The 22,352-nt window shown below is 35.7% G+C and overlaps 1 protein-coding gene across 3 annotated transcripts in view; it reads left to right on the forward strand.

The window, feature by feature from the left end:
* Positions 1-21,706, forward strand: part of ADGRB3 (adhesion G protein-coupled receptor B3) — a 731,117-nt gene extending 709,411 nt beyond the window's left edge. For all 3 annotated transcript variants that reach the window (XM_044253842.1, XM_044253861.1, XM_044253851.1), the window contains 2 exons: positions 11,693-11,797; positions 20,896-21,706. In XM_044253842.1, coding sequence (XP_044109777.1) covers positions 11,693-11,797; positions 20,896-21,084 — 294 coding nt within the window. In that variant the 3' untranslated portion in view covers positions 21,085-21,706. The remainder of the gene's footprint in view (positions 1-11,692; positions 11,798-20,895) is intronic.
* The last annotated feature ends 646 nt before the right edge of the window (positions 21,707-22,352 follow it).

The raw sequence follows: 22,352 nt of genomic DNA on the forward strand, positions 1-22,352 counted from the left end.
AAGACTGCTTTGCTAAGGAGGTGCCTGGGTGGCTCAGTGGGTTAAGCCGCTGCCTTTGGCTCAGGTCATGATCCCAGGGTACTGGGATCGAATCCCACATTGGGCTCCTTGCTCAATGAGAAGCCTGTTTCTCTCTCTGCCTCTGCCAGCCACCCAGCCTGCTTGTGCTCTCCCTCTGATAAATAAATAAATAAGATCTTTTAAAAAATTAAAAAAAAAAAAGAACTGCAGTCATTCAGTAAACACAAAAAGCAGAAAAAAAAAAAAAAAAAGACTAGAACCTTTAAGCAAGGTGCCAAGTTGATTTTTCTGAGGAGCTTTATTGGCTCCATAAAGTAGCCTTAATTTCTTAAAACCTGTCCCGTCAAATCTGAGTCTATGCACATCTCTCTCAAAATAATCCAGAACCTTGGTAAAGTAGCTAATATTTTCAATTGTTATTACAAGGAGAACAGATTCTCACTGAATTTATATAAATAACTATATTGCCACGTGAAAAATCCTCAAGAGTTTTGAAATTCTGGAGGGATCAGGTAGGGAGAAAAAGTAAATTTTTCATCCTTGTTTACAAAGATGTATTTTACCAAACTGCTGTATTTCATAGATAGCTTTAAAGAAAGGAGCAAAAGGGCTCCTTTTAATGTAGCAAGGAAAATATTAAAGGATCAGTAATGTTTGAAAACTAGACGTCATAAAAATCATAATCATCTTCCTCCATTCATTCAATACCATGTTATTCTTACTACGCCTGAATTTAGTTTTTACATTCGTTCGAGAAATTCTTACCCAGTTCAGTTTATTATCTTAAAGTTATCAGAAACCTACACTTTTTTGAGCTTTTTCCCTGAATCTTTGAGGATGAATTACTTCTGTAGGTACGCTTTTGTAAAAGTATCAGAGTAAAACCATAATTCCCTGTAAATGACAAAAGGTTTAAAATGCCAATTATTAAAGATCTGATGCAAGTTCATTGAAAAGGAGTTGACAAGAAAATTTGGTTTTCTATATACTTTAAGATAATAACTGGAGTTATGGCCAATAACATTATACCAAGACATCAGATTTCTAGGAATTTCATATAATTTCTAAAATATTTACATTAATAACATTCACCTGCACAACATAACCAGGGTAGTTTATCATCACTTATTGGAAAATGCTTCTCATGTAATTTAACATATCAAATAACCCTACAGGGCTTAATGTCTCTCTTTTTGTAAGAAGAAAGAACAAATCTATTGAGATGTTTTAGGGACTTCTTGGAAAACCCAAGTTAGTTCAAGGTCAAAAAGACTATTTATAATTGGATTTGGGGAAATTTGTCAAAAATATCAAAAGGTTTTGGGGTGCCTGGGTGGCTTAGTGGGTTAAAGCCTCTACCTTCGGCTCGGGTCATGATCCCAGGGTCCTGGGATAGAGCCCCTCATCGGGCTCTCTGCTCAGCAGGGAGCCTGATTCCTCCTCTCTCTGTCTCTCTGCCTACCTGTGATCTCTGTCAAGTAAATTCAAAAAGAAATATATCAAAAGGTTTTAAAGCTCTTGGTCAAATAGGATTGATGAAATAATAGTTATCCATTTAACCTGTGGAAACAATGAAAGATGTTAAAAGGCAAATATAGAAAGTCACAGAGTTCCAAGTTAAAACTTACATAATCAAAAAAGCCTTGCTAAAGAAAGCAAGTACAGAAAATTACTTTAACGAAACGCAGAATCCTTTTTTTTTAAAGCCAGATTACTTTAAAAGAAAAAAAGGGGGACTTTTTACAATCTGTTATCAAAAGCAGACCAATAGTCTAAGAAAAATTTGTCCTTTTAGCAAATAAAAATTGAAGTTTAATTTTACATAAATATACTATTAATTTTAGAGCTTATTTTTAAAGCCTTATAAAAAATTTTATCTAGCTTGATCATACATAAAAATTTTTTCCCAAGATTCCTTTTTCACAGACCTGTCCATCTTAGTCTGTCCTTTCTGTTTCCCTCAACAGAAATGGATCTCCATATCTCATGTTTTCAATACCATTTCTAACCAAAAAACATACCTTACTTTCCTTGTATACAATTATTTCCCTTATTATTCCTACTAACTTTAATTAAATATGTTAATTAGGATTGTTAACACTTAGAAACCTTAATTAGAATTCTTAACCCTTAGAAACCTTAATTTTTAGTGAAAACTAAGCAAGCAATTACAAACTTTTACATTAGCATTTTTTAAGGTTGGCAATTTCATGAATACATTTCATAATTTCTAGTATAACTTTTCGGTGTGGTACAAAACATGTTCATTAATAGACCTAAATATCTTTTGTCTCTCTGTATAAAAAGAAGCCAGAAATGGATAAACCTATATTCAGTAATTACGGTGTCCATCTTCTACCTTATTTAGAAATGATGTATGAATATCCATCATTTACTTTAACTTAGCAAAACATTAAGGTTACCAAAATGTATTAGGGAAAGTAAAAGTTTACCTGAAAACCTTTTATCTTACTTACATTTATTTTAACTTATTCTTAAAATTATGTTTAGATTACCCACAAAAACTTAATGAGATTTTAGACAACTAGCCATCAGCCCAAGCTATCTTCTTGCTCACAAATTTTGTAAAAGAAATAACATGTCAAGTAAATTCAAAAAGAAATATATCAAAAGGTTTTAAATAATAAACCTTAATAAACCTTTAATAAACCTCACTAGAACAAAAGTTTTATATTTAATGCTGAGAACTGTATAGTGTTGGTTCATTTTCATTGAACCAACAATCTTAAACTAACTTTTAGATCAAATATTTTCCCAAATCATGTGAACCTGAAAAATATTTGGGTGTCTATTAATATTTCTGAGAACTTAATTTATAAATGCTTCATTTTCAAGCCAATTACATAGAGCTCCTTTCAGAAATTAACTTTGGCAAGTTACCCAGAAGTAGAAAAATACCATATCTATAATAGACATACATAGACATTCATAGACACACACAGAGATGCAAAAAAGGACCCCAGAAGACACCAGCAGGGGTTTTTTTTGTTTGGTTGGTTGGTTGTTGTTGTTGTTGTTGTTGTTGTTGTTGTTTTAATTTACTAATCTCAGTAGGTAATCCATTTATAAAAACTTGAGGATCTTCTCTGGGTTTAGTAAGTTCTTTAATTATGGTCCATAGTTTGGTAGATGAGGAAGTCCTGGGGGTATACAAGAGGTGGGGGTGGTGCAGAAGGAAAAGAAGAAGTTGGTAATGAAGACAAAGGACAGGGAAGGGGAAAAGTGGCCCCAGAGCCCCTTTTGTCTACTTTGAATTGTTTGTGTGTTGGGTAATTTAAAAACCTGATTTTGCAAAGAGGTGATTTTAGAGTCTTAGATACATTTGGAAGACTCCAGGTACCAACTAAAACAGGCTTCCTATTTAGTCTGTTTAATTTTAGAGCTGTGGTCTTCCAATTTGGTTCTGAGAAAAACAAGTTTGGGAGGTCAAAAGTTTTCCACAGTGACTATCGGAATTCTATATTATCTTCATTTGAGTTGGTCCACTTGGTTAAGAAAGTGCATGAAGAAGGGCCATAGTTTTGAAAACAAAACTGGCCAGGGTCCCAGAAGGAGGGTCCTTTGTAAAGAATTTAGAGGATTGTGAATCCCATACTTTAAAACCAGAGGCACAGCAAACAAATGAGCAGTCACCAAAAGGCTGATGCCTTCAAGAATAAAGTCAGAGAGCTCAACCAAACAGAAGAAGCTTAACTCTGAAAAGAGGCTTACCTTGCCAAAAGGAAAAAAGATAACTCACAGAGGGTGCACAAGGCTGAAGTGACTACCATACACAATGCCTGGGGTTGTTAGTTCATCCAGGTTCATCACCTTCAGGTCCCACTTGTGACACCATATAATGTCAACCTTAAAAATCAAATAACAAGTATTACTGAGCAGCAAATGAGTTTATTTGGGAATAACGGGGGAACTGCAATTTGGCACATGCAAACTATGGCAAACAGTAAGCAAGTCCAGATAACAAAGAGGGACAGCATCCTTTTGTAGAGGAAAGGAGGAAGTTGCAAGGGGTTGTTTTGAACAAAATTTCATTGGAGGCAAAAAGGAGTTCAAAGTGGTGGCAGTTTCTCATTGCCTGCAGGCAGCTTGCTGCTGCCAGGCTGAGAGAAAATCTTTCTTTTTCCTACTGGTTATGCAGACTGCAATGAGTGGAAGTGCATGAGAGCTCTCCCTTCATGGATTCCTCCATTTTGAATGAGGATTCTTTTATTCATTTTCACAATAGTAGGCATTTGATAAATTATTTTGTAAAGGATGGTTTAAAATTGAAATTAGTCCAGTTTGCTTTAATAAGTCATCGAACAGTATGTCTGAGTTGGGGCAGAGACCAGTATAGAAAATGGAATAGGGAGTTAACACCTCAAAAAGAGCCATATTGGACATCAAAGATATTTACATGCTATGCAACGTAAGATGAATAGCAGGTTGAGATTCCAGGAAGAGGAAAAGTATGGAGGTTGGATAAGGTATGGCATGTTTGAGAAACCAGAAGCAAATTAAAATTCACTGAAACATGAGGTCTATAGATAAAAAGAGGAAGGAATTTAGAAACTATATAGTGAACAGTTTGCACCCCAAGGAAGGAGTTTTACCTAATTTGTTACTAAAAGATTCTGTTCTATATATTCTGTTTGTTTTTTAATGAGAAATGATTTTCTCTGACCTGGAATTTAGAAAGAGGACTGTGGCAGTAATAGAAAGGAAAGATTGGAATAGAGTGAATGAGGAAGTTGAAATACAAATATGAAAGTGACTAGTCCAGAAAAGAAAAAAAGAAGTGGTAGGGAAGGATAGGAATAGGGACATGTCAAAGTCCAGATCTATGGAGTTTGGTCCTTAACTAAACATAGGAGAGGATCCTACAGGTCTGAGCCTGGTTTCTAGTAGTATCATTGACAGATCTAGGAAAATCAAGCAGACATCTAGTTAAGCCAAGTTGCATTTTAGTACTTTGGGTATTAAGGTGCCTAATAGGATGTTAAATCAGAAATATCAGGCAGGTAGTTTAAATTATCTTTCTTGACTTGAGGACAAATCTTAAGGAATTCTTAGGAATGCAGGAATACAAACGTCTCAAACTGCAATAGACAATATTATCCATTCCGTGTTAAAAAAAAAAAAAGTATGTCTAGAGAGGTATTTTTATCTTCTCTTGAAAAAACATGGAGATAAACCTTATCACATTCTTCTGTGGAATGATGTAAGCTCTTAAAAACACCTTAGAACATTCCTTTGAAGGCCCTAATGAACCCCACACATCCAATAAACCCATGCTTTTCAAACTGAGGAGATGTGATGGTGAGCAGAGAGTACGAGAAGTCATCAATCCAGGATAATTATGCCCATCTTTGTGGGGACATGAATTTTTAGTAGATTTGGGGTACTATAAATAAGATAAAATATTTTAATTTTATATTGTTATGGACACAGCTTAGCTATGGCAAAGAAGATAACATTTCTATTACTTCCTAAATATAAAGCATATCTGTCCCCATCCCCCACAGTAAGTGAGCTGAGCTCTGTTAGGCAATCAGTACACTTTGAGAGGAAACATTTGAGCAATCCAGTCCTATGCTACATCTGTCTTTTCTATAATACTAAACTATTGCAAATATTTGCAGCCAAATATATCCTGGGATGACAGTGACAAAAAAATAATACATACCTTATTCAGTTTTGTTTTGTTTTTTTTTTTTTTAGATCCTTTGTCTAAGTCCTGGATATATATTTATTCAAATAGAAACATACTTGAAACATATCTAGACACTAGTAATGTCAGGCAGGCCATGGGGCTCCAGGCTCTTTTTTTTTTTTTTTTTAAGATTTTATTTATTTTGACAGAGAGATCACAAGTAGGCAGAGAGGCAGGCAGAGAGAAGAGAGAGAGAGAGGGAAGCAGGCTCCCTGCTGAGCAGAGAGCTGGATGTGGGACTCGATCCCAGGACCCTGAGATTATGACCTGAGCTGAAGGCAGCGGCTTAACCCACTGAGCCACCCAGGCGCCCTCCAGGTTCTGTCTTAGGGATACTCTGGGACTCTGACCAAGGAAAGTACATAAATCATTCCCTTTTCACAATACAGCTTCAGGAATCAAGATTAATTCCTGCAGTGTGTGTTGCTTCCTTAACATTAGTTTTCATTCACTTCAAACTAGTATTCAACAACACACTCTGGATTGAGGACTCCTATGCAATGCAAAAAAAGAAGAAAAGTAAGCATAGGTTTATACTGGTAAATATGAACAAGGAGAGCATAGGGGTCTATATTCCTAAAGCTAGTAAAGGTAATTAAGGCAGAGTGCTTTCTAAAGTCTATCAACATGATTTCCAGGCCCCCATAATTTAAAATTTATAGCTGGGAAATTCTCCAACTTTTTCTAAGAGGTTTCTCTGTTTCTAAAAATCTGCATATAGTAATGCCTACCTTATCTGTAGTTCCAACTTAAATCCTAACTCTATCCCTCACACTTAATGAGTTTAGAAAAGAAAACTTCCAAGCAGTTTGTTTCAAACCCACCTGCAGGCCCTTTATGAGCCATTTGTATGGAAAATAAGAGAGCACAATGGGATCAGAATAGGAGATGGGGATCCTGTCTGGGGCCAGTTAAGTTTCGTCTTCAGCTGGGAGACCCCTTAAATAGGAGAGAAGACAAGATTTATGAGAGTCTCTTCCACATTGTAGGCACCTTCCATGGCCTATATACATATGTCATTTCATTTATCCTATGCACATTTATTGAGCATCTGCTAAATATCAATCATTGTGCCAGGTGTCAGGGATACAAAGATAAGTCACTATCCACAAGGTGTCCAGAGACAAGACATGGAGACCAGCCCTTCAAAACACAGTGGCAGTCCTATGGTATAGTTGCAGGGTGAGCAATATCCAGGTTATGGGCTGATGGACAGAAGGCAACTAACCCACCCTTGTTTCTCTCACCAGCTTTTCCATCTGAATAGGGCATAATCACAAGCTTGAGTAACTGAAAGGAGGGTGCTCCCTGAATATGGGATGTATCCAAGATAGCAGCATGCAAAGAAAATTGGCTTTGGATTCAGAATGCGTTCCAGCTCTCTCACCACTGATGGGAGCCTAGGAGATTTACTCAGCCTCCTGAGCTTCCGTCTCCTAATCAGCAAAGTGAGATAATGACTCCTACCTCTCTGGGTAGGGGAGGACTGAGAAAGATAATAATGCCTACCATTTCTTAAGTGGCTCTTACATGTGTCCTCCAGTGATAAGTGCCTTGTATCCCTTTTTAAATCTTCAGAACAACCCTGTAAGGTTACTCTGAATGCTGAAATGGGAGCTACGGGGGAATTACAGTTTGTGCCTCTGACCACATAATTTGAAAGTGATGGAACTGAGATCTGAATCCAAGTTTGTCCAGACCCAGAGCTGTCAGATTTGACATGTCTCAAGCATTTAATCTAGAAGAGTGCCTGAGATAGAGGACATGCTCAAAAAAATCACATCCTGATTTTCTCTCAAATACCTGACATGTCATGAAAGTACTATAAAACCTATCACTTTTCCTCTCGTATCAACAATTAAAAGCCTCCCTTGAGTTATAAGTATATAAAATGACAGATAAGAGTATGAAATAAGCTATTTCAGGAGATATTTTTGTGCAGTTAGGTTGCTGGTCCTCTCCAAATGCGGGTTCCTATGCAGCTTCAAAGAATGATTTCATTATGGGGCACCTGGGTGGCTCAGTGGGTTAAGCTGCTGCCTTCAGCTCAGGTCATGATCTCAGGGTCCTGGGATCGAGTCCCACATCGGGCTCTCTGCTCAGTGGGGGGCCTGCTTCCCTTCCTCTCTCTCTGCCTGCCTCTCTGCCTACTTGTCCTACTTGTAATTTCTCTCTGTCAAATAAATAAATAAAATCTTTAAAAAAAATTTTTTTTTAAATGATGTCATTATAACCCGAGTGGAAGGGAATATTGCTAAGCATTTCTCTTCATTGCAAAAGATGCTGATGTTATTTGACAGGAGTTATAACTCAGGCAACCTGAATTCTGTATATAGTGTCAATTAGAATATATTTGTTTATTTAAAAAGAAAATCTACATGAGTTATAGCTTTATCATCTTCCCAAGGTTCTAGAAAATTAAGTTTTTCACAGAAGTCAATTTCTTTGGGACACAGGATGTTTCAGTGACAAAAGAAAGAAAAAGATAAACAGATAAAACCCTAAGGTGAGTAAGACCCAAAAAGAGGATTAAAATGGGCCAGTAAGCACAGAAACTTCTAATTAGATAATTAAGACCATCAAAGGCATGAGTGCTGCAAATAAATAGTTACTTAGACAAGTAAATAGATAAAGGGAAACCATACTTATTTGTGAGATCTAAAACCACAGCTACTTTTTTTTAAATCCCAAAACACTGCCAGATTGGAAACTCTCCAGTTTATTTACCATAATGCTGGCTTCCATGTCAATGGAAGCTTCCCCGACTGAAAAAGCTGAAAGGTGTACTTAAGTCTGTGAACATGCATGGAAAATCAGACTGAGCCCTAACAGATAGGTGCACTCTTGATTGGCAGCTCCAATGTGGTATTTCTGTCGGAACCATCAGGCCATCATTGCTATGGTGATTCCTGGCTGTGCCAAGGGGACAATTTCAAATTAGAATGACTATCTGGCATGCAGATGGATTTGCAAGTAATGTTTCTGGTTAGGAAGAGATTTCAGCACCCAAATTTTTAATTTCTTTCCATCTTCTTTGTGGCATCCGTGAGCTATCAGAGTAACTTTTATAAACCTATGTAGAACACTACAGAAGGTTTTTTGGTTATAGAACATTTGCATTCACCATATATATTTTTCTTAGTATGTTCTAACAATGTAGGTCCTCAAAATAAAATCCACTCAGTTCAGAATCAGCTGCTACCTATTCAATCAGAATATGATGATAAAAACTTCAGTCAATGTACTCTCATTGCCATGGGATACATTTAACACTTTGCTTCATTAAACATGCTTTATCCAACAGAAATATTTGGTTGCACGAGACAGAGAGTGACTTTGACTACCAACCAAAAAAGAACTTTTGGGAAGGATATGGAAAAGCTGACCTTTTGGCCAGTAGACAGTAGGGACCTCCATTGACATTTTCGCCACCATTGGCAGGCATAAATCCCCAAGGCAAAGTCAGGACCTTGTCATAAGATAAAAGACAAATGGAGACTGCACAGACAAAAATCATCACACGCCCACCTTAAAATGAGGAAGCTGTGCCAATAACATCAACTATCTTACAAGAAAATGAGCTCCTTGTCTTTGGAAAGGAATGATCTCATTGAGAAAGGGCACAAAAATAAGAATTATACCAGAAATTCTCTGAATTTTAGAGAATGGAAGAAAGAGAACAAACAAAATGATGAATAACCGATTTGGGAATTTTCAGCTTCAAAATGACTATGAAAATTTGGAAATCTGCCTCACTTGCATTTATCTTAGTGACTTCCCCTACCACTTACTCACATAGACATACCATTTATTTATCTCAGTTCTAACATAATGTGTATTTGAGTTCTTATGTGACTAATGCCTATGTCCTCTATTCTGCCTTGAGCTGTAAGAGGGGAGAAGCTCTACTGGATTTTGCACACCATTGTCACTTCAGCATCTAGCACAATATATGGTGCTCATGAATATGTATTAACTGATAGAGTGAAGTATCTTTAAAGAAATGACAGTAGTGTGACTTTAGTCCTACTGAAGCCCAGCAAAAAATAACTACCTGGTAAGATTCATTACTATGAAAAACAAAACAAAAATTCAAAAGTTAGAGCCAGAGTTCATATTCTGATGACCATAGTTGTTGTTGTTGTTGTTAAGGTATTTCTTGTAACAAAAATCAGTATTTTAATCAGTGTCTTGGGCTCTGGTACTGCCTGGGAATATTTGAGTGCCCAGAGATAGAATGTATTTCATTATGTTTGCCAGCTATGTGGTCCTCAAAATCCCTCCACTGAGTTGCTTATGCAAATCCTCCCTCTCATAAATCTCCATCAGCCATTGCTAGTCAAATTATGTTTGCCTGGTGTTTCTCTGTAAATCCTGCAAATCTGTTTCCTGTACTCTCCCCAAAACTGATGGGAAGTTAATCGCTCTGTAATTGCTTGCTATGTTTCACGTCCTCATCATGAGTAATGTTGCCATGTTCTCATCCTCAACCACCTGATTTGTTAACAGCCAACTCCTAGAACTAAAGGAGCACAGATGAAAATAATTTGGTTAGAGCAAGACTTAAAATGTCAGAATTCTCATAAAAGTAGGCTAATGAAAATAGTAGAAACTAGCTAAACAAAGTATTACCTAAACACAGATTCATTAAATACAGGAAATTAAATTGGCATAATAGAATAAGGCTTTTTAAAAATATGTTAAAGATTTAATTTGCATTTCTCTTTTGCTTTTTTTTCCCCCCTCAAGGAGATCATGTTCTCTTCAAGTGTCTTTTTAGAAGAAAATTAGGCATTGTATATATTTTTTCCCCAAAGATGTATTTCTAGTCCAAAACAAATCCGTACTTTTGAAAATATTTGTTAATTCAAACAATAGGCCAAATGTTGAAATCCAAGCTTAGTCATGAATAGAATACACCTATGAAGCCCACATGAGCAAATCATGATTTATGAGGCACATGCTTTAAAATACTATAAAATCTTGCACAAATATGGAGGCGCAATCTTGGAACAATCACTGAAATACTGATTTTTAACATTTAAAAAAAATTAAAATTGAGGAAGGTGTTTTCTCCCTTAAAATAATACTTGTAAATACAGGGGATTTATTATCTTCTCTGTTAAACGTTCTGTAAATAGAAAAAGATTCAGCCTATGATACTTACCCTGGGGTCATTTTTATTTAGGACTCTATTTGTTGAGTTATGATAAAGTTGGGAGAAAAGGATTTAACCAAGGATAAAGAGTATTAATATATTTGGGGGGAAAAAAGATTAATATATTTGTGGTGATTTGAGAAGCTCATCAACCACACAATTTATGCTCTGAGCCCTAATTGTTAAGATTCTGTACCATCTCATAAATAAATATATGAAGCCTATGGGTCAGATTTTCCTTCTAAAAAGCTCAGTCATTATTCATGGAAATTGTAAGATTTTAGATCTCACGTATATTTCAGACACTTCAGTGCTTTGAGTCAGCCTTAAATGGCAGTGCCTGGGATTTTGCTACCCCTTTAGGAGAGCAGCAAGGATTTTAGTGTTTATGGAAATAATACATAAAAAAGTAGTATTTCCCATGACAAACATTGAGAGACTTGGGTGTTTTACAAGTCCACATTTTTAAACATTTTCTTATAACAATTTTTGTAAAACAGCTTTAACTTTGAATGATGAAAATCTTACACAGGAATGACTGCTACATTTTTAATGCACTCACAAGAGAAAACTATTTTTTGGTTATCTCGTAAGTGGAAATAAAGCCAATTCTTCATGTTCAAGAAGTGCTGACTATGAAACAAGGATTAGCAGCTTATTTGCATTTTTGGTGTCTTTTGGGACTTCCTGATTCCTGCCAAACTTGATTTTCTTTATTAGCTAAAGCGAAAATAGTAAATATCTTTTTAAAACTGTACACATCAAATTAGAAATGAGGGCCATTGTGTTCTGTTTTGCAGAAGGTCATGCATACAAGGAAGAGGCATATGGAACTGTTTCAGGAGCTGAATCAGAAATTTCAAACTTTGGACAGATTTCGGGATATACCAAATACAAGCAGTATGGTGAGTATGCGTTGTTGCATCAGTGCCGGGTACCACACTAATGACGTGTCCTGTCAGCCATTATCCATGCCCTCCAGGAGCTTTTCATCATCTTGTGAACAAAGAAGTGGCATACGTAGAAAAAAATAAATAATGCTGCACAATGTATTTGGAATGTACTAAGAAACAAATTAGGAATGATAGACTTTTTAAGCATTTTTATTCATGTTTTAAATGTTCTCAATTATAAGCTTTAAGTGGAATTAGTTATATATCAAAAATGTATTAGGTTCACCTGGCCCTTTTATCATCATTAAAAGTCCGTTAATTCAAATACCTAAATAGATGACTAAATTTTTCCACTTGCATTTGAAAGTGTAACATTTTAAGGTCATAAAATGTAATTATATATTTCTTTATATTATGCATATTTATAAACATATATGTACATACATATATACATTTGAATGTACACTCTGTTACCTGAAACCAAAGTGATAGGTTTTTGTCTCCCAGAGACTCATGTTTTGTGAGAAGAGGTTTGGGAAACTTCAAAGGCTTTGATTATTCAATGGACCATTTTCTTCTCATTCATCCACACTACTACAATCCTAGCATAGGAATTCATCAAATGATAGTGTGCACTTACCATGTCCATGGCCTAATCATGGCTCCAGAGAAGGCTACAAAATTATTTGTGAGGGCCCTGGATCAAGAGAACAAAACTCAACCCAGATCTATCTGGTCTTGAGGAAGTCACTCAGCATGGGTTTCTAAATCTCAATTTTTCCTAAACTGAACAAAGAAAATGGTAATTAATAAATAATGCTTTCTTTGATTCTTATAATACCTTCCAAAGCAGGTAGGGCACGTGAGATGTTAAGAAGCTGAGACTTGGCAATGAGAGACAGAGTTGGGACTACCATCTGACTCCATTGTTCCTCACTCCAGATAGGGTGCTGTTGCTTTGCCTTACACCTTTGCAGCCCTGCCCCTCCTCCCAACATCTGGGGTTCTGGGGGGGATGTGTGTGTATACATATATAAGTATATGTTTGTATCACTGTAAGAGATAAGGTGTTTGGTCACTTTCTAACTCCTGTGAATCTTGGATAGGTGTGTTGTGAGTCTAAGTCCTAGTTTCCTGATTAGTAACATCAGTTTATTGAGAACAAGAATTTATGTACCTTTGTTTTCCCTGTATTCCTTTCAGTACTAGTACAATGCTGGTCATGGTAATGGTTTGTGTTTGTTAAATCAAGATTATAAGAAATATAATAGACCCTAACTCTTAATTGGTCTATAAATAATTCATGTGTGTATCAACATATTTTCCTCCTTACAGCAAGAATCATGCATTATTTGTTATCATCACCACAATGCTGGGCAAATAGAAGACACTTATATGTAGGGAGTGGGTCTTTCTTATCTACTCCTCCTAATATTGGGCTGTCAATTTTTAGTTCACCAGGCAAATGAGAACTGCACCATTGAGATTAGACCTAAACACATTAGCTACTCATTCTGGAATACTAAGCTAACATTGAAATAAATTGAAGAAACTTCATTTATTAAAAAAAAAAAAAAAGGAAAGGGTTATGTTTATAAATCTGAAAGTCTTATGCAACAGATACTGCTGACGACTATAATATGATTGTAATTTCCCCTTGTTGTATGGTCTGGGTATTAAATCATTAATGACACAAATATCTGTATCTCAGCTTCCTGACAACCAAAATAGCCTACTAATTACACCACATATCTGCAGCAACACGCCTTTTCTAGAAAAGATTTATAAATATTTATCATTTGGGAGGTTAAGAGTGGGAAGGATAGAGTTGTCATTGCTGCTTGACTATTGTCCTAAATATCTGAGAACAGGGGGGGAAAAAAAGTTCCTTATTCAGTTTTGATTAATAATGAACATGTGAATGAGTTCATTATCCTTAATTCAGTCATAATTTGTGTGGCACATTGCTAATGAAAAATCGCATAATTGGATAGAGAAAGACATTTTCAAAACAAAAATCTCAAAGTCTTTTCCTTTTTTTCTGGCTACTAACTCACAACACCTGCCTAGCACTGCAAATGATGGTAATTATGTAGAATTTTGGGTATCAAAGGGAACCCAAAAGACCATTTAGTCCATTTCCCTGCTTCCAGGCAGGACAACATCTAAATCACACTACAAAGAAAAGGCAGTGTTGAAAGAACTCTCTTCCTCTGAGTGTGTCTCACAAACGATTCTCCATCAAGATCCCTTTCCCTCAAGTAGCTTCTCCAAATTCTTGCTCTTTTGGAATATAGAATAAACAAATTCTCATTCCCTCATCCTCATTACTGCTAGGTTGGAAGAAGGAAAGAGAAGAGAGGGAAGGAGAAAAAGAAAGGATGTATGTGGGGAGGGAGGGACTGGTCTGGAGGTAACAGCTAGCCTGCTCCTACACCCATGAACTATGGGAAATGCTCAGGGAGCCCTATGGTAGTCCAAGTAGCCCTGAATTCTAATATTCAGCTAATATTCCACTTCAGTGTATACAGCTTAAGACCAAATTAGCATCTTTGTAAACTTCATGCATGCTGGCTTATATTGAATTTATAATTTTTTATTGTGATACAATTAACATAATAGTATTAATTATGGTTTGATATTTGTATATCAAATATATTTTGGTTATCAAAATGATAACCCAGTTAATCTAGTTTCTTCCTGTCAGCATATAAAGTTATGTAGTATACAATATTATTGACTATAGTCACCATTCTGTATATTACATCCCCTTGACTGACTTGTCTCAGAAATGTGTATCTTTCCATCTCCTCCCATTTTACCTTCCCCCGAAACCCCCTCCCTGCTGGCAACCACCGATCTATTCTTTTCATTTCTGAGTTTTGTATTGTTTCTTCATTTGTTTTGTTTTTTTTAGATTCTATATATAAGTGAAATCATATGGTGTTTGTCTGACTTAATTTACAATAAGCATAATCACCTCTAGTCTACACATGTTGTCACAAAAATGCCAAAATGTTATTCTTTTTTATGACTGAGTAGTATTCCATTGTGTATCTATATACCACATCTTCTTTATCTATTTGTCCATCAGTCATACACTTTGGTTGTTTCCATACCTTGATGTAAATAGTGCCACAGTAAACATAGGGGTGCATATGTCTTCTCAAATCAGTATTTTAATTTTCTGTAGATTAATACCCAGAATAGAATAGATAGAATAGATAGTTCTATTTTTAGTTTAGGAACCTCCATACTGTTTGCCACAGTGGCTGCACCAGTTTACATTGCCACCAACTGTGCACAGGGTTCCTTCTCTTCCACATCCTTGCCAACACTTTTTATTTCTTGTTTTTTTGATAATAGCCATTTTCACAGGTGTGAGATATTTTACTGTGGTTTTGATTTGCCTTCTTTGTTTTAAATTTATTGACTATATATGCATGAGTTAATTTTTGGGCTTTTTTTTTTAATTAGCCAAGGTATATTACATCATTGGTTTTTGATATAATGTTCAATGATTCATCAGTATAATACCCAGTTTTCATCACATCACATGCCCTTGGAAAGGGAGAGGGGGTGGTAATTGGGTGATGGGCTCTTTGGTCTGTTAATCTGTTTTTATGCCAATACTATGCTGTTTTGATTACTGTAACTTTGTGATATAGTTTGAAATAAGAGAGCATAATGTCTCCAGCTTTGTTCTTCTTACTCCAGATTGCTTTGACTATTTGGGATCTTTCCTGGTCCCATGTAAATTTTAGAATTGTTCTATTTCCGTGAAAATTGCCATTGCTACTTTGATAGGGATTGTATCAATCTATAGATTGCTTTGGGTAATATATTTGGACAATATTAATTCTTCCAGCCCATGAACATGATACATCTTTCCATTTATTTGTGTCTTCTTCATTATCTCTCACCAATTTCTTATAGTTTTCAGTGTATAAGTCTTTTACTTTGTTGCTTAAATTTACTCCTAGATACTATATTCCTTTTGGTATAATTGGAAATGGAATTGTTTTCTTGATTTTTCTGATAGTTTGTTGTTAATGCATAAAAACACAAAAGAGTTTTGCATATTGATTTTGTATCCTGCAACTTAACTGAATTTATTGGTTTCAGCAATTTTTTGAAGAAGTCTTTAGGGCTTTTTACACATAAAATTATGTCCTTTACAAATAGGACAGTTTTACTTTTTTTATTTTTTCATTTATTTCCTTTTCTTGCCTGATTGCTTCAATAGTGTATTGAATAAAAGTCGCAAGAATGGGCATCATTGTCTGGTTTTTGATCTTAGGGGAAAAGCTTTCAGCTTTTCACCACTCAGTATATCTATTATATCCATCTGGTTTAATATATCATTTTAGGCTTATGTTCGAATTTCTGTCTGCATGACCTATCATTGATTTAAGTGAGGTGTTACAGCCCTCTAGTGTAATTGTATCATTATCGATTTCTTCCTTTATATCTGCTAATATATGCTTTATTAATTTATATGCTTCTAGGTTGGGTGCATAAGTACAAATTTATATCTTCTTGCTGGATTGATCCCTTTATCATTATGTAATGCTCATTGTCTTTTATTGGTCTTTGTTTTAAAGTCTGTTTTGTCTGACTTAAGTATAGCCACCCAGCTTTCTCTTGGTTTACATTTTTATGGAACATCTTTTCTCATCCCTTCAATTTTAGTCTGTTTGAGTGTTTACAACTGAGGTGAGTCTCTTATAGGCAGCATATATATGTGTCTTGTTTTTTTATCCATCCAGCCACTCTATGTCTTTTGATGGAAGACTTTAGTGCATTTACATTTAAAGTAATTATAGATAGGTATGTACTTAGGGCCATTTTGTAATTTGTTTTCTGGTTATTTTTATAGTTTTTTTTCTTTTCCTTTAGTCTTCTCTTGTACTCTTCCCTCGTGGTTTGATGTTTTGCTTGTTTTTTTAATTTAATTTTTATTTTTTTTAGTGTTCCAAGATTCATTGTTTATGCACCACACCCAGCAGCGCTCCATGCAATACCTGCCCTCCTTAATACCCACCACCAGGCTCACCCAACCCCCCACCTGCTCCCCTCCAAAACCCCCAGTTTGTTTCTCAGAGTCCACAATCTCTCATGGTTAGTATCCCCCTCGTTTTCCCCCAACTCCCTTCTCCTCTCCTTCACACAGTGTCCTCTGTGTTATTTCTTATGCTCCACAAGTAAGTGAAGACTTACTTGACTCTGTCTGCTTGACTTATTTCACTCAGCATAATCTCCTCCAGTCTTGTCCAATTGATACAAAAGTTGGGTATTCATCCTTTCTCATGGGGGCATAATACTCCATTGTATATATGGACCACATCTTCTTTATCCATTCGTCTGCTGAAAGGCATCTTGGCTCTTTCCACAATTTGGAGACTGTGGCCATTGCTGCTATGAACACTGGGGTACAGATGGCCTTTCTGTTCACTAGATCTGTATCTTTGGGGTAAATACCCAGTAGTGCAATTGCAGGGTCATAGGGAAGCTCTATTTTTAATTTCTCAAGGAATCTCCACACTGTTTTCCAAAGTGGCTGCACCAACTTGCATTCCCACCAACAGTGTAAGAGGGTTCCCCTTTTTCCACATCCTCTCCAACACTTGTTGTTTACTGTGTTGTTATTTTGGTCATTCTAAGTGGTGTAAGGTGATATCTCAATGTGGTTTTGATTTGAATCTCCCTGATGGCTAAAGATGATGAACATGCTTTGGTTTAACTTTATGTATTTACTATAGGTTTTAGCATTGTTGTTAGCATGAAGTTTATATATCTCAGCCTATATATATGCCAATCTATATTAAGTTGATAGCAAATTAACTTTGCACACATTCCAAAATGCTACATCTTAATCCCCCCACATTTGATGGTTTTGATATCACATTTCACATCTTTTATTTTGTGTACCCAAAACTAATTGGTGCAGTCATTATTTTTTACTACTTTTATATTCTTGAGTGGGATTTTTTCTTTTAGCACTTGAATACATCGTGCCACTCCCTTCTAATATGCAGTTTCTGCTGAAAAATCTGCTGATATACTTCTGGAGGTTCCCTTATACATAACAAGCTTTGTTTTTTGTTGTTTGTTTGTTTGTTTTCTTGCTTTTTTTTTAACCTTCTGCTTTTAAGGTTTTCTCTTTAACTTTTGACATTCTAATTATAATGTATCTTGGTGTGGTTTTCTCTGGGTATATCTTATTTAGAAAGCTCTAGACTCCCTCGGCCCATAGACCTGTTTCCTTCTAAAGGTTTGGAAATTTTCAGCCATTGTTTTTTCAAGTAAGTTTTCTGTCCCTTTCTTTCTCTCTTCTTCTGGGACCCCTAAATATTGCCTTACTCAGTATTGTCCGATGGGTCCCTTAAGTTATTTTCACTTTGTGTGTGTGTGTGTGTGTGTGTGTGTGAGACTCTGTTTGGCGGACTTCTACAGCTGGGTGCAGTAGTTCTTTATCACTAAAGATGCATGGGCCTCAGACCTAATGGGTATCCAGACATTTATGAATAATGGCAAGAATCACAATACTACTGGGAATACCATGGGAGGCCAGAGGAGATAAACAAGAAAGCCAACCTTATTAATTATATGACCTCTCAGAAATTCAGTCAGTCACATCCTGGCAGTAATACTGTGAAATTAGAATCTAGACATTCTGATTTTAAAAATTTTAAAATTGGCCATTTTAGTTCATAGATCCATGATGCTTGATCTTCAAAATATAAATGGAAAATCACATCTGTTCCAAACATAATGAAACCCCTATTTTCAAAGCAAATGTACAAATAATTTACATATCCTGAATTCTCTTAGGATTGAACTAATTCAACTTTTTAAGACTAATGATTTCCAGAAAGCTCCTTTAAGACATTGCCTTTGTCTAAGATGGATAAATCCTATCCATGGCTTGAGGCAGCAGAATTCACACCAGTGAACCTTTCAATCAGTGATTGATGATTCAGGTCACTGTAGTGCCCTGAAATCTTCCACTATTCCCCATTGCCTACAAAATAAATTCCAAATTGAGTGTCCTGGCATACAAAGTCCCTTATGATCTGGCTTTCAATTCACCTTCTGCCTATTTATTCTATTCTTTTTTACTCCAACTAAAAGAAATTGGTCACTTTTCTCAGAGCTGTCCCAACCCATCTGCATTCTCTCAGGAGTTTTACTTCTCATATGCTTGCCTGTTCAGTCACCCAGCCTCCAATCACACGTCTTTATGACCACGCTCATTCTTCTATGACAATTCTAGTATCACTTTTCTCAGAAAGGTTTAGATGCTTTCCGTAAAAGGAAGCCTTATCTCCACCCTTGTCTGTATCCCCATCAGCACTTCTCCTAGGTTATAGACACAAATATAACTATACATTTATACTTTCATTTAACTATAAGCATCTTCACAACAAGTAGTGACCATTTATTAAATACTAAGTGTTATGCTAGGTCCCTTATCTTTTTTATTTTTGCAACCCCATGATGTAGGTAATCTGCAAATGTTGCCAATTCCTTTGGCCCCTGGTATAAAACATGTCTCCGTTTTGCAAATATTAGGTTTGCAAATATGAGGTTCATAGAAACCAGGTAAATTGCTCAGAGTTACATTCATATAAGATGAAGCAACTGGAATTTGGACCTGCATGTAACAGGCTTTAAATCTTATGCTTCCTGGTGAACCATGTGGCTTTCCATCTTTGATTCATCACTTTATCCTCCCTAGTACCTAATATAATGCCCAGCACAGAGCAGCTGATAAATATTAGTTGAAGAGACCAAGGGAGGAAGAGGGGGGAAGAGTTTTAAGACTTTATAGTTCATAAGAGTTTACTAATCTCCTGCATGTATCCTAAAAGTTAAATTTTATCACATCTTAACTGTTAGCTATTGTTTTCTTGTATGCCCTCATGATTAAGGCTAATAAATGTTAAAAACATTTAATGCATTGAGGATTTTAACAATTTCTAGTTATGGTACATATTTCTATCGGTTGTCTCTTTTGTTTATCTATACTTGAGTGATTTTTATTATTGTCAATGGAACCCAGATAATAACTGCAGTACCTGTTTTAATATTCCCCCTACTAATTAATTATAAGCAGTTGAAGGCTAGAATTTAGGGTGAAGGGGAAGAGATAAAAGGCATATTCAATTATAGTTGTTCAATATTCATATTCAATTCAATTATAATTGTTTAAGTGCTTTAGCTTAATTTTTTCTAAAGAGAATTCAGTCATGATTTCCTTCTTGTTCTTTGATGTCACTCAGCATAGTCTATTCCATTCAAATTCCCTCATTTTACAGAAATCTTTAAGCAGTTTAAAATAAATCAAGTTCACTGCTAAATCTTAGCAAAATACAGGCTATAGAAACTTTGAATAATGTCTATGCATATTTATTGAGCCCCTACAACATGGACAGTCTTTAAAACCCCTATATTGCTGGATATATTTTTCCAAAAAGTTGTGCTCTTTGAAGGGAAGAATGATTTTTGCTGAATTAGTGTGCTCCCCAAATACACAGAAAATTGTGGGGAATAGACAGCAGGGAAAAAACAGATTACGCAAGGGACATAGTAGCATGTTAATGTTCTAAAAAGGATAATTTCCTAAAAACTAAGCATAGTTAATGAAATCCAGCTTTATGAAATATGGCCAGTTTAGAGACTGTTTTTATTATTACCTAACATGCCCCCTTACATATCTTCAAATTTTATTTCACCAAAGATTCTGTCCAAATACTTAAATTTCCTACATTTAGTCTTAGCAGGAACACTCCTTTCTACCCGAGAAAGCTATACTGGCATTTCACAAGATACCCAAAACAAAGCATCATCTACTTTGTCTTCCATAAATTATTCAATCCCTTTGATCGCTGGAAGATTTTAGGATAACATAAAGAAGGTGTTCATCAGTTTGTTCAATGAAAGAAAACTAAAATCAAAACCGTTTCCTGCAGCTGCCCACAATTTCAGATCATCTCTGAATCATGTAAACTGGATTAAGGTCACAAACATGCTTGCTTCCTGGGAACTTCAACAAGCAGTAAGCCTCGTCATCCAATAATGACTCTCTTCTCCTCTCTTCTCAACAGGAAAACCCAGCACCAAACAAGAATCCATGGGACACTTTCAAAAACCCCAGTGAATACCAACATTACACCACAATCAATGTCTTAGATACAGAGGCAAAGGACGCTTTGGAACTGAGGCCAGCAGAGTGGGAGAAGTGTCTGAATTTGCCTCTGGATGTGCAAGAGGGTGACTTTCAAACGGAAGTTTAACAGAATCAAAATGGACTGAGGTGGATATAAAACAATTTATTGCACTGACACTTAAGACTTGGGAAGCCTGACATTTCTATCTGGACAGTGTGACTATCCTATGTCAGGACCTTCATGTGCCAAATGTCAGTGGTGTTTGCATATGGTAACTTCTCACTAGTCAGGCTAGTGGAGAGAGGACCAGGTGTACAGTTCTGACCATCCTGTGTTGTAAGTACCCGTGGAATGGATTTGTAAGGTAATCTTTATAGATAAACCTCAAGCAACGATTCATGTTGTAACCGCTTCATATGGTTTAGTTTTCAAAAAACTTCACCATGAAGCACAATGTATATATTTATGCAGTTTTTAAAGTTTATAACAGTCTGTTTGGCCATTACTACACTTTTTACTTTATAATATAAAAGCAAAGTTTTTGTCATTAAATGAATGTTTGTTGAGCTACATTCTTCATTGCTTTAAATGCAATAAAGTAATAATCTCACTTTTATATGAATAATATATTTCACATCTTTATTATTGCAGTTTTCTCCAGAAAGCTCTGAGTAGCTTTCTCTGCTGCAACTGTGTATAAAATATTTAAAATGTTGTATGGTGTAAATAAACTTTTGTCTACATATCAGTTTTTTAGTGCATTTTATTTTGGATTTGTTGAACAGGAATTTACATATTTATAAAGGTTTTTTTTTTTGAATACAGATACTGAAAATGTATTCACAGTTTTAATAGCATACCGTTATTACTCCTTTGAGGCTAATGATTTCTCAAATGTAATAGTAGGTTTGTATAGTGCTTCTGTATTTTCTACTCAAGCATCCTTTGGAACAATGTAACATGTAAATGGGGCTTGTCAGAAATCTGCCATCATAGTCTTACATATTTTTTTTTCCTATCTTGTGGCAAAAAGACAACTACTGGTAGAAAACACTAAGTTGCCATACAAAAAGTAATACAGGGAAAATGTTTATTATAAGTAATGAAGTCCATTGCATGTTTCACAAAAGAAACTACTTGTACTATAGTTCTTCATAGCATACAAAACAGTGAACTTATTAAGGATTTTTAAAAAATCTTCTCTGTATATTCTCTAGCAGAAGGAAAAGGGGAGTGGATATATTTGGTAGATGCTTTCTCTCTGGTTTGAGAAGTGGGAAATCTGAGGTGAGCTGGTCCCTAGTGTCCTCTGTAGTGGAAAGCCACACCAGTGAAGTCTCCTGCTTTCTCAAAGCTCCATTAATGAAACATGGTGCAAAGGGTTTTGGCTATTT

This window comes from Neovison vison, chromosome 1 (assembly GCF_020171115.1).
Source record: "Neovison vison isolate M4711 chromosome 1, ASM_NN_V1, whole genome shotgun sequence".
Classification (NCBI taxonomy): Eukaryota; Metazoa; Chordata; class Mammalia; order Carnivora; family Mustelidae; genus Neogale; species Neogale vison.